The sequence below is a fragment of the Chionomys nivalis genome, chromosome 6, assembly GCF_950005125.1.
Source record: "Chionomys nivalis chromosome 6, mChiNiv1.1, whole genome shotgun sequence".
Classification (NCBI taxonomy): Eukaryota; Metazoa; Chordata; class Mammalia; order Rodentia; family Cricetidae; genus Chionomys; species Chionomys nivalis.
In genome coordinates, this window is record NC_080091.1 from 99139213 (window position 1) to 99152141 (window position 12929).

At 40.8% G+C, this 12929-nt stretch overlaps 1 protein-coding gene across 1 annotated transcript in view; it reads left to right on the plus strand.

The window, feature by feature from the left end:
* Rnf212 (ring finger protein 212) overlaps window positions 1-12929 on the plus strand; it is a 40111-nt gene that overhangs the window by 3610 nt on the left and 23572 nt on the right. The window contains exons 2-5 of the mRNA XM_057772380.1: window positions 644-705; window positions 7216-7290; window positions 11052-11108; window positions 12263-12321. Of these exons, the coding sequence (XP_057628363.1) occupies window positions 644-705; window positions 7216-7290; window positions 11052-11108; window positions 12263-12321 (253 nt within the window). The remainder of the gene's footprint in view (window positions 1-643; window positions 706-7215; window positions 7291-11051; window positions 11109-12262; window positions 12322-12929) is intronic.

The following is a 12929-nucleotide window of genomic DNA, read 5'->3' on the forward strand; positions in this document are numbered from 1 at the left end:
TTGTAGAGGTTTAAAGATGTTATTTGCATTTTAAATTGCTAAAAACTTTAAATTAGAATCTCTAAACCAAGTGGTAGTGCTTGCCTTGTATCTAGGTGAGAGGGCAAAGCAAGAGGATTGGAAGTTCAAAGCTTGTCTGGACACCTTAGCAAGATCCAGTCTCAAAAAGCTTTGGGTTTTTTGTTGAGTTTTTGTTTTTGTTTGTTTGTTTTGAGACTAGATATCTATGTGGGCTTAGTTATCCTGGAGTTCACTGTGTAGATCAGCATCTCACAGAGCTCTTTCTGCCTCTGCTTCTGCCTCCTGAGTGCTGAGATATAAAGTATGTGTCATCATGTCCAGCCCTACAAAGAAAATTTTAAAAGGACTGGTGCTACACATACAAGTGCACTGGATGTGGGAAGAGAAAAGGGATACCACTGTAAAATCTAATTTAAGTATTGTTAGCACTTATGGTCACTGTTGGCGGGGGAGCACATTTACAAAGCAGGAAAATAAATGATTGTATAAATTGTTTCACTGAATCCACAGCCTCATCACATAAGAACATAAAAACATTTAGATACTATATAATCCTGCATTCTAACTGAAAGTCGCAGCACGTTTAGTATAATGTAATTAAACATTTGTTTTTCTTTGATAGGTAAAAAGGATGAATGCTTGATCTGTCAAGTTCCGTGTCATACAGTTTTACTTTCAAAACATGTAAGTTGAAATCTCTAAAATTTGAATATTCATTATAATAGTATTCCCTTTCAACTTGAGTTTAAATTTTTAGTAACTATAATATCTATAATTTTTATTCATTTTGCTAGATTAATGAGACTTCTGAGTAATAAAGCATAATGTGGTTTGATTTTGCTGTTTGTTCTGTGGTTTGGTTTTACTGTTGATTGGTTTTGATTGATTGATGTTTGTAATTTTGTTTTTATTTTTTCTAAGCAAAATGCATTTGTCATGAGTTTGTCACTGTGTAATCCAGGATATCCTTAAACACAACATCCTCTGCCTTAGTTTACTGATTGCTAACATTACAGACATGAGCCTCTGCACCAATCAGGATTTGGTTTTAAAATGTTATTTTGCTTTTTTTCTTAGCCATAGGCTGGCCTTAATCACAGTTTATTGGGATGTGCTATGTTTTTAAGAGAAATGAAAATGGCTTAGATTTCCTTAGTATGACATTGGCTTCCTAATGGGGCAAGTTTAGTTTTTCATAAAAGTCATAATGAATAATTAAAAGCGTTGTTCATAATGTAAGACTGTGGGCAGACCTGTAGGGCATTCTCTTAATTAACAGTTGACTGGTAGGGCACAGCCCCTGTGCTAATGGTCCTGGGTTGTATAAGAAAGCAGGATAACCAAGCCACAATGAGCAAGCCAGTAAGCAGCACCCCTGCATGGCCTTTGCATCAGCTCCTGCCTACAGGTTCCTGCCTGTTTAAGTTCCTGCCCTGACTTCCCTCAGTGATGGACTATTACCTGGAAGTGTGAGCAAAATAAACCTTATTCTGCCTAAATTGCTTTTTGGTCAAAGTGTTTCATCACAGCAAAAGTATCCTAACTAGGACATTAATATATGTAGTTAAGCTGTCCATTTCCTTCCATGTACTATCTGTCTGTGTTGTCTTGAGGACTGCTTTCCTGGAAACATGTGAAAGTTTATGCCAAAAAAATAAGTTAACCCGATGTATTTTATAAATAATACTAAATTGGATCTGCCTGAATGTCAGTCATATCAAATCTTCATGATTCTTGAGTAAGCTATAATGTGTTCTTTTTTATAAATGTGTATGTGTTTGATATGCATGTGGGTGGTGCTTGTCTATATACATGCATGCATATGGAGGCTCAAGGTTGACACTAGGAGTCTTCATCAATCACTTAACACCTTTTTCATTGACACGGTCTCTGAGTTGAACCCAGGGCTCATCGATATAGATAGTTTGACTAGCTAGCTTGCTCTGTATTATCCTCCATCTTCACCTTCCAAGTGCTGGAATTAAAGGTGGGTTACCATGGTTACCTGGCATTTCATGGGTTCTGAGGATCTTTACTCTGGTCCATATCCTTGTATAGCAAGAACTTTAACCATTTGAGATATCTCTACAATCCATAATTTGCTCTTCTTCTTTCTTTCTTTTTCTTTTTCTTTTCTTTTCTTTTCTTTTTTGATACAGAATCTCTCTGTGTAGACCAGACTGGCCTTGAGCTCACAGAGATCTTCCTGCCTCTGCCTCCTGGGTGCTGGAATTAAAAGTATGTGCCACTGTGCAGGTGTGTCAGTATTTGTTTTTTTGAGGCAGAATCTCACTTTGTAGCCCTGGATAGACTGGAACTCACTATATAGACCCAAGTGGCCTAGAACTCACAGAGATCTTCCTGCCTCTGCCTCCACAGCTGGGCATGGTGACATAAGTCAAAAATCCTACCACTTAGAAGACTAAGGCAGGAAGATTGCTGTGGGTTCACAGTCAGCTTGGGCTACAGTGTAAGAAAAGAAGGAATGGTGAAGAGAGAATTGAAAGAAGAAAGATAGGAACATCTTTAATTTCTAAATGGTTAGACTAGCTCATCTTTATGCTTAAATGTTATCTTATAGCATGTGACCAGAGATTTTGGCTTTAGAGGTATTTTTTAGTTAACCAGGATTTTCATTGTGTTTTTTATTTATTTATTATTTTATATGTATGGTTGTTTGGCTTGCATTTATGTCTGTGTACAACATATGTACCTGGTACCCACAGAGGCCAGAAGATAGTGGCAGATCTCTTGGAATTGAAGTTACAGTTGTGAGCCAGGAATTGAACCTGGGTCCTCTGGAAGATCAGCCAGTGCTCTAAACCACTGAGCCATCTCTCCAGCCCCTAGTATTATGTTTTAGTATATGGTAGTTATGACTGTTCTTTGGTTATAAACAGAAGTTTTTCTTCCACCTGGTCCCACAGCCATTCTTTTTTAAGTGAAGCATTGTCATCTTTCTTCCTCTGCATCTGGTGATTGACCACAAACTGAACCTTTCCTCTTCCCAGAATTCTCCTAGTCTGATTGAACTCTTTTACTTCCTGCCTGTTTACTGGCCAATCAACATTTTATTAAATCAATACAAATGACAAATCTTTACAGAGCATGATATAGGATTTCCCCCCTGTATGTTGTGAATACTATTGTTTGATGAATAAAGAAAACTGGCTTGGCCTGATAGGGTAAAGTAGAGCTAGGTGGGGAAAACTAAACTGAATGCTGGGAGGAAGGAGGCGGAGTCAGGGAGAAGCCATGGAGCTGCTGCCAGAGACAGACATGCTAGAACCTTGCCAGTAGGCCACAAGTCTCATGGTAAAATATAAAATAATGGGAGATGGGTTAATTCTAGATGTAAGAGCTAGCTAGCAATATACTTAAATAATTGGCTAAGCAGTGATTTAAATAAGAGTTTCTGTGTGATTATTTTGGGAGTTTGGGCAGCTGGGAAACAAAGCAGCCTTCCTACAATGAGAGTATAAGAGCATTATCCCACAGCATTTGGGTACTTGTAAAAAGCATACCTTCTTTGTTCTGTGTATGAGAGAGCATGCAGATGAACCAGTGAAACTGCTAAAAACATTGAGGTCATTCCTTCTGCTCTTTCTCCAACATTACATCCTAAGCCATCAACACACAGGTTCCTCCTTCAGCAGTGGCTTGGGAACCCGTGTCATTCTTCCCCACTGCTGTGCCCTACCATGGGTGCTAATTCTTCCTGCTTTCCTTTCTGTAGCCAGTGGATCTACTTGTATATAAGGCACATCCCACCTTTATGAGTCTCACTGTTTTGGAAAAAGTCAAAGGATTCTTGTGGCCAGGCCTCTGGGAGCCTCCTGATCTCCAGGTCAGCAATTCCAACCTGGTGCTACTTTTGTAACAGGATGACTCCATATCATGCCTGGTCTTTCTGCCTGGAATATTTTCTCAGATGGCCGTGGTCTCTCCTGTATTCAAGTTAGGTCTCTGTAACTGTCATTTCTATTGTTCTATATAACATGCCTCTCTGCACACTTTCCTAATTTCTCTCACTCCAGACTACTGTTCACTGAACCACCAGAATTTTTTTTTAAACATACTCCAGAAACCCAGCAGTTCTACTCCTGGTTGAACATGTGTATCTATGCTCAACAAATCTATGACCTAAAGTAGGAAGGCTTCTGTAATGCACTCAGTATGTCTCATCTGTACCTGTGCTTCAGTCTGTGAAGTAAGTTTTAGGGAATGCCCTCTAGTGGTTTCTAGTTTGATCTGTAGCTTCAAAACTGTTATATAAACAGATTTTATCAGCAAAGTCCCAGGCTATTCAAAAGGTGCACCTGGATATTCTTACAGGAGACATATTTATGTGTTGATTTGTTTGCCATTAAAATGGGCCACTACTAGTTCACACATGAAATACAATACCAATGCAGTAATAGTCAGATGCCTGTAAGATGCAGGGAGGCAACTGGGCCTCTGGAAAGAAAACCTCTGGTGACCTCAGAGCTAAGAAGAAGGATGTGTTATTTGGAATTTGTTTTCCTGAAGGACCACAAGGAAGAATGAGTTCAAGTGAAATATATCTGGCTTTCATTCAGAGGTAGAAAAGAATAGGTAGCTTTAAGGAGACAGATGCGTAATGAGACCGGAAAATCTCTGCCTTTTAGATAGACTCCAGGCAATATAGTCATGTCTGTAACAATAAATACCAGTCTGAGTAAGGGAAACTCATTGTGCTCATTCGCCTTGCAGAACCCTAAAGCAGACAAAATCCCGAATGGAGATAAAGAGGCAAACATGCCTCAGAAGGCAAAGGTCTAGAAAAGATCTACAGAAAATGAGCCCCCTAAGACCCATGTCCTTTTATCTCTGGGCCATTAAGCATTTCTTCTCTGTCTTACCTAGGTTCCATTATATTGGCCCATGATGAGGGCCCCAAAATGTTCCTTATGTTCCTAGTTAATAGGTTGCAGACCTGAAAAAAAAGGACCATATATTGCCTGAGAACCTATATAGTGACATGGACAATAATAGTGGTATTCAGGGTATTCCACTGGAGGAATGATTCGCTGTAAAAACTGTGTTTCAGAGTAGCCCAACAGTGGCTATCTCACAATGGAAAGACTGAGAATCTGGTGATTGTTCTGTCCGTAAGGCTAGATATCTCAGCAGTTCAAATCTGGTGCCCTAGTCTCGGAGGATTCCTGAGGAGCTGCTGGTCATCAGTCTAGGTAGGAATCCTGAAAAACCTAGTTCTAATACTGGGGAAGAAATGCCTCTGTGTGTTTTGTTGGGACTGAATGGCTGTGGGACCAGGCAGGGCAGAAACTCAGTCTACACAGATAATTGTGACCTGCCAAACCTGGGTTTTAGGAACCACTGAGTCAGCTTTCTTACCCCTTCATTTACTTTTAAAATTAAAAAACCCACATACGATTCCAAGAATAGAGTCAGCTTGTAATGACATACTTCAACTTTTGTAGATAGATTTAATTTGCTATTATTTCACTTGGACCCATATTCATATTCAGTATTCTTGCACCCATATTCATATACAAGTTGAAGTTGAAAGTTTCCTTTCCTGTATTACATATTCAAGTTTGAGAAATCATAGTTAATAATTTCATAAAAGTTCTTAGAGTAGGGAGTGGTAGCACACGCCTTTAATTCCAGCACTTAGGAGGCAGAAAAAGGAGTTCTGGGCCAGGCCGGGCTATGTCACTAGTTCAAGACCAGCCTGGATATGTATGCGTGTGTGTGTATGTATGTATGTATGTGTTTATGTACATATGTTTGTATGTATAAGTTTATTGCAATGAACTCAAAAATAGAAACACTGCATGGCTAGATTAACAAAGCCACTCAAACCCAGCCACAAACTATACATCTCGATGAATTTTTGTACAATTAAAATTCTGAAGCCATGGGAATTATTTAGAATTTTAAGCTTTCAGTATCTATTACACTTTTATGTACCTCAAAAGGTATGGAATGGTGTTCTTTTATTTTGTTTTACTTATTTATTTATTTATTTATTTATTTTGGATTTTTGAGACAGAGTCTCTCTATGTAGACTTGACTGTCCTAGAACTCGCTATGTAGACCAGGGTAGCTTCAAATTTAAAGAGGTCTGCCTGCCTCTGCCTCCCAAGTGCTGGGATTGCAATCATGTGCCTCCCTCCACACATTGTTACTTTTTTTCTAATTTTTAGTGACTATTGTGTGTCCTTTCTTCTTGAGCACCCTTGCCAAATGTGTATTAAGTACTATTGAACTCATTTCAGCATTTTTAGAAAGCTAATTTTTGGCTCCGTTGATCTCACAGACACACACATCACTAAAATAAAAATAAAATCTTTTTTAAAGACTCAACTAACTTAGATTTTCCTGGAAATGCAAGGACCTCTGGTGGTTTCAGTCCATTGATCTTTTATTTATTTATTTATTTATTTATTTATTAAAGATTTCTGCCTTCTCCCCGCCACCACCTCCCATTTCCCTCTCCCTCCTCCATCAAGTCCCCCTCCCTCATCATCCCTAAGAGTAATCGGGGTTCCCTGCCCTGTGGGAAGTCCAAGGACCACCCACCTCCGTCCAGGTCTAGTAAGGTGAGCATCCAAACTGCCTAGGCTCCCACAAAGCCAGTACGTGCAGTAGGATCAAAAACCCATTGCCATTGTTCTTGAGTTCTCAGTAGTCCTCATTGTCCATGTTTTACCATGCTTTCCCTTCTCAATGGAATATTGACTCTTACTTCATGCTAAACCGACAGCACAGCACTTCCACACAGAGCTAATACTTGGTTGAATTTCACCATACTTCCTCTTCTCTTGCTCTCTGCTGCCTCCCACACTCTGTGATCTGTCAATGATTGTTTCGTACCCACACGAAATTCCTTTATTTTTGCTTTTAGTATTGATCTGTTGGTGACAAATCTTCTTGGTTTTTTTTGGGGGGGTAGGGGTCTGGAAAAAAGTCACCCTAAACTTTTACCTTCATTTTGAAGCACATTTTCAATGGATATAGAGGGGCATGTGGTCCAGGGTGGCTCAGTACTGCCAATGGGTGCCACTGCCCTGCATGCTCCTTAGAGGAGTGGTTATCTTCTCTGGAGTGAATTGTATTATGTATGTATATTAATTGTGGATCTTCAAATACAGTTTTTTAACTAGTCGCCAGAAGTTTCTACATAATCATTTGCTTTCTCTTTAGACTAACTCCAATATCCAAGCATTCTTTCTGAGCATAGATGGTCTGTGTAAGAAGTATTCCCAGGAAACCTCTCAGGTGAGTTGCGACTTTGAGGCTTGACTTGGTGATGCCCAGAGCACATTATTTCAGAGACCCTGTGAAGTAAGTGTTCTGGAGCCAGTTGCTTGCAGAGGTGAGTGTGAAAATATCTTCTGCTTTTCTGTTTTTTTTTAAATTATCTCACTTGTAAAATAGTTTATCATAAAAGTTTCAGTGCTGACATTATGTCTGATCTATGTCATTGTGTATGCTTTTGTGACATTGAGATACATATGAGCTCAACTTAGCTTAGATCTACCCTCCTTTAGACATTATACCCCCACAGATGCCACCTATATTTCTTTTTTCATTTAGTAAAGTAGTTTTTAATTGATTTTTATTGAGCTCTACATTTTTCTCTGCTCCCCTCCTTGCATCTCCCCTCCCCTTCAGCCCTCTTTCAATTTATCCCAGGAGATCTTGTCTTTTTCTGTTTCCCATGTCAATTAGATCCCTGTATGTCTCTCTTAGAGTCCTCATTGTTATCTAAGTTCTCTGGGATTGTGGTTTGTGGGTTGGTTGAAGGCATAAATCACAAACAATCCCACACCAGTTTGGAATTATGATTAATAGAATGGTTATTTATTTAAAGGGAAAAACTTACAGATCACCGTCCCAGACAACAGCCCTCTGCACAATCAGGAAAGGAGCCTAGTCGCCAGAAGTGGAGTCGGAAGTCAGAGAGAGAGGAGAGGGAAGAGGCTGCTTTTTTAAAGGGAGAGAGACCACACCCCAATGGGCTGGTATCTCAGCGGCTATTGGCTGAAGGAGTGGAAGGAACTCCTGCAACAGTTGGTTTTCTTTGTTTTATGTTTAAAAACCACTTAAGAGTGAGTACGTGTGATAATTGTCTTTCTGGGTCTGGGTCACCACACTCAAAATCATGTTTTCTAGCTCCATCCATTTTCCTGCAAAATTCAAGATGTTATTAATTTTTCTGCTGTGTAGTACTCCATTGTGTAAATGTACCACATTTTCCTTATCCATTCTTCAGTCGAGGGGCATTTACGTTGTTTCCAGGTTCTGGCTATGACAAACAATGCTGCTATGAACATAGTTGGACACATGTCCTTGTGGCACAATTGAGCATCCTTTGGATATATACCCCAAAGTGGTATTACTGGGTCTTGAGGAAGGTTGATTCCTAATTTTCTGAGAAATCACCACACTGACATCCAAAGGGGTTGTACCAGCTTGCATTCCCACCAGCAGTGTAGAAGTGTTCCCTTTTCCCCACAACCTCTCCAGCATAAATTGTCATCAGTGTTTTTGATCTTGGTCACTCTTACAGGTGTAAGATGGAATCTCAGAGTTGTTTTGATTTGCGTTTCTCTGATTACTAAGGATGTTGAATATCTTTCAGCCATTTTAGATTCCTCTATTGAGAGTTCTCTGTTTAGGTCTGTACTCCATTTTTTTATTGGATTATTTGTTCTTTTGATGACCAATCTCTTGATTTCTTGTATATTTTGGAGATCAGACCTCTGTCTGATGTGGAGTTGGTGAAGATCATTATTTATAAACTAGCATAGAAGTTCTTATACAGCCAAGACTGGTTTTAAGCTCATAATTCTCCTACCTCATCCTTCCAGATGCTGGGATACGGTTGTGTGCCACCATTCCCAGGTATCGCGGTCCTTTTGTTTGTTTGTTTTATGAATGCAGTCTCGCTTGTGAGGCCACTGCTAGCCCTCTAGTCTCTAGAGCACAACCCCTCCTGGAGCACAAACCACAACTCCTAGACAACCTGAGATTACAGACCTGGAAGAGTCTAGGCAGGCAGAAGACCCAGTGGCACAGATGCTTGGGGTCTTGCCTGCTCCCATTACCATAAGAGACTCTGGACTAGTGTCGTCTACAGTGTCTCTGCCATCACCATGGCAGGACTCTAGGTTCCAGTACTGCTCTCCATTTGGCTCTATCCTAGGGGCAGCTGTGTCTGCCAAATCTGCAACTGAAGAGACCGGAATCTTCCATCGTCCTGAAAGCTGCTCTTACCAGGGTCCTTATATAAAACTCACCGTGCCATGGCAAGGGGAGCATTCCTCATGAGCAGGCCTTTCCAGGCTCCAGTGTCCACCCACTGGAAGCCTACATCCTGATTGGTGTTGACACATGCTACAGAAATGTGGGTCCTTGAGAAAGTGGCAGAGCAAATTAAGTTTTCTCTCTTGTTTCCAGTGTGGGATGTACTGAGGAAGAAAGTAGAAGATAGGCAGCTGGCAAGTTTTTAGTTACTAACAGAAATTGGGAACATGAGTCTGCTGCCAGAACAATTCCCAGCTCCATCTGACCCATAGGTCAAATCTAGAACAAATCTAGAAATGTCATGTGCCTTACACAGTATGAAGGGAAAATTGAAGGAAAAGAAAATCACCCAAACATAACTTTACCCTGTTCAAGCATGGTACCAGTGGGCTTCCAGTCAGGGAAAGAGGATCTATCACTAAGTCTCTCTCATGAATATTAGGAGCTGGAAGATCAGGGCTATCCCAGCAGGTAAAGAGAAAGTTCATGACAAGGCCCTTGTGCTGGACTTTGAAGGGCAAGAGTTGCTTGCACAGTTGAGGAGTATGCTCAAGGATATTGACTGTTACTCCAGTGAGGATTCCTACAGGGCTGGCCTCAATGGAGTCTATACTTATCTACGTGATTGTCCCTGTCATGTCCCAAACACTGTGATTCTTTTTGGAGACTCAAAGACTTAAGCCACATGTAAAATGTAGAGCCAGAGCTCAGGTATAGGAAGGATATTGTCCCTGTTGACCTGAAGGTTCATGCCCTGTATAGTCCCATCTCTAGGAGCAGGCGCTCACAGTGGATGAGTTACATGCTCTGTTGAGTTGTTGCTTTCCACAACAGAACTATACTGTAAGGTATATGGAGGCTGATGCTACTATGGTCCAAGGGAAGCTGTGTGGTGAATGAATACCACCCTTGTGTCTATGCTATTATTACTTAGAGGGACATATGGAACCTTAAAGTATTAATCTATACCTATAGTCACCCTGTACCTGTGGACCAGCACTGAGTGGTGGCAGATTTAGGTGAAGGAGTGACAGTTTAATGTCTCAGTTAAGTTGACACCATTATTCAATCAATTAGCTTTCTTTTTTTGAGTGAGCCTCAGATCCCTGCTCACTTGTTCACACTGCCTTTCTCAGAAGCCCAATTCAAATCACATAGGGTATATGATGTTTCCTGTGAGTGTGAAGGTAGGGATGGTGCTGGCTTCAGATGGCTCTAACAGTTCATACAAGGCTACTCACCATGCTGGACTTCCTTCTTTCAGCTCTTTCCGCCTCTCCAATCCTGCCCTAGTCAGTGTATTAAGGTTATTCACCAGGCAGAAGGCCTTCCTTAGATAATCACTACCTTCAAAGTGGGACCATGTATTCTAAAGAGTAAGCACACAATTGGAACATCTTAAACAGGAAGTCTGCTACGGAGACAAAGAGCCTTATTGTTTAGAGTTCATATTGGATAAGCCTACCTGCCTTTGCATTTGACAACTTTCTGGCATTCTGTTCCTCCTGAAACATCTAAGCTATGTGTCTACTCTGGTCAGACACTAACCACAAACAAATCCAGGGAATCTGTGACTGTCCCCGTGTGAAGAGATGCAGGTCTATTGGGGGAGTACATGTAAAACAGAACATGCTGCAACCCACATTTAAAGTTTCTTCCAGCCTTCAGCTTCCACAAGAGATATGCCATGACTTTGTGCCCTCAACAGCTGAAATGTGTTGTCTTACTAGATTTCAGAATTTCAAGAAAAACACAGGAGGAGACTGGTGGCCTTCTATCAAGAAAAGGTAAATGAAATCAAACTCTTTCTTCTTTATTTGTTTGATCTTGTAGTTTCAATGTCATATTGTTATAGTTCAAGTTCCCCCCCCCTTTCTCTGTAGACAAGGCTGGCCTCAAACTCATGGGGGTCCAGCAATCTCTGCCTCCTGAGTGCAGAGATTAAAGGCATGTGCCACTATATCCAACTTTGAGTTCATGATCTGAATAGGGTTTACTAGCACCTATGATGTTTGTTTTCCTTTGCATTTCCAGTTGAGGAGGTGGTTACTTCTTATGACCGTCAGTCTGTTTGCCTCACCTGCCTAGGAGCCATTCTGCTTTGGGCAGACTACACAGAGTTAACTATTCTGTCCACCTGGACTCCCTCATCTGTACTGGCCAATACTAGGGCCTCAGGAACATGAAAGTAGCACAGAGGCTTCTCTTCTCACCCCTCTTGTTTTTTATATAAAAGTCCTTTTTAAAAAACTCCAAAGGCTCTATACTAAATGAAGTGAGAGGATCCTAGTTATAAGTCCATAGAGTTCTGAGAACCTATTATCAAGTCTAGAAGGCATTTCCCAGTCCACGACTGTGGTACACAGATGACACAGGCAGGCAGGGCCCTCAGGTTCTGTGCACAGTTCACTGTCCTCACTCTGATATCCACTGCTTTATCCACAGCACTTTCTACAGCTGCCCAAAATCTAACCTAGAGGCTTCTTCCAGTCTAGCCTTGGTTACTCATTTGATATGTATTATCTTATTAAACCTCTTAGCAAATGAGAGGTTTTACATACACCACATATAAATTTGAAGACTTTAAATCTACCCCTTGACATTTCCCAGTGCCTTGTGACAATGCCAGATCTAAATCTTGACATGTTACAAACTGCATTCTGAAACCATCTGTGTAGAGGAGGACATGTTTCAGACTTGACATCAGAATTTCTAAGCAGTACCTAGCAGAGCTTCATGCTTTGGGCTCCTACTAGTTCAGGTCTACTGCCTTGTGGAGACTGAGCTGGGTGTCTCTAGAGCTCTGACCTGACTCAGCTCTGTACAAAGATCCTGATGTGCTAGGCTTGCTGAAATGTCACATTTGTAGACAAACCAAGAGCGTTCTCTGAACTGCCACTTGGCATGGTCTGTCTAATAATGGGATCTTATTTATATTCAGATTTCTCAGTTGGAAGAGTCCCTCAGAAAGTCACTGCTACAAATCAAGCAACTACAAAGGTAAGAGTGCTTCATGGGAACAATAATCTAGTTCCATATTATTGAGATAGACAAAAACAGATAAAAGAGATGAAAGGTCCCCATAGAGGCTTCCAAGGCTTATCGAGGCATTGGTAAAAGGCCAGGAATTACAGTGACCATAATGCAAATAGTGGCTGCCTGCAGTCTCTTTTGTGCATGATATGGCAGCCAGGTATGGAGGGAGAGCTTAGCATGGCATGTGTTCTTCAAGGCACTTACATTGAGTAAGTCCATTGTATTAGTCACTTTTCTCATTTCTGTGATAAAAGCAACTTGAGGGAGGAGGAATTTATTTTGTACAGTAGTAGATCCTGGGGTGAGAGTCATGGCAACAGTAACTTGAGGCCACTGATCGTACCATTCCTTCATTCAGAAAGCAGAGAAAGGTGAGGGCTGGTGTTCAGCCTACTGTCTTCATTTTAAGTCCAAGACCTCTGCTTGTGGACTAGTGCTACCCAAATTTAGGGTGGGTCTTCCTGCCTCATTTAATTCAACCTATAAATTCTCTCATAGATATACCCAAAGATTTGTTTCCTTTGAAATTTTAGATTCTGTAAAGTTGATATTAGTCATTGCCAGTCTACCCT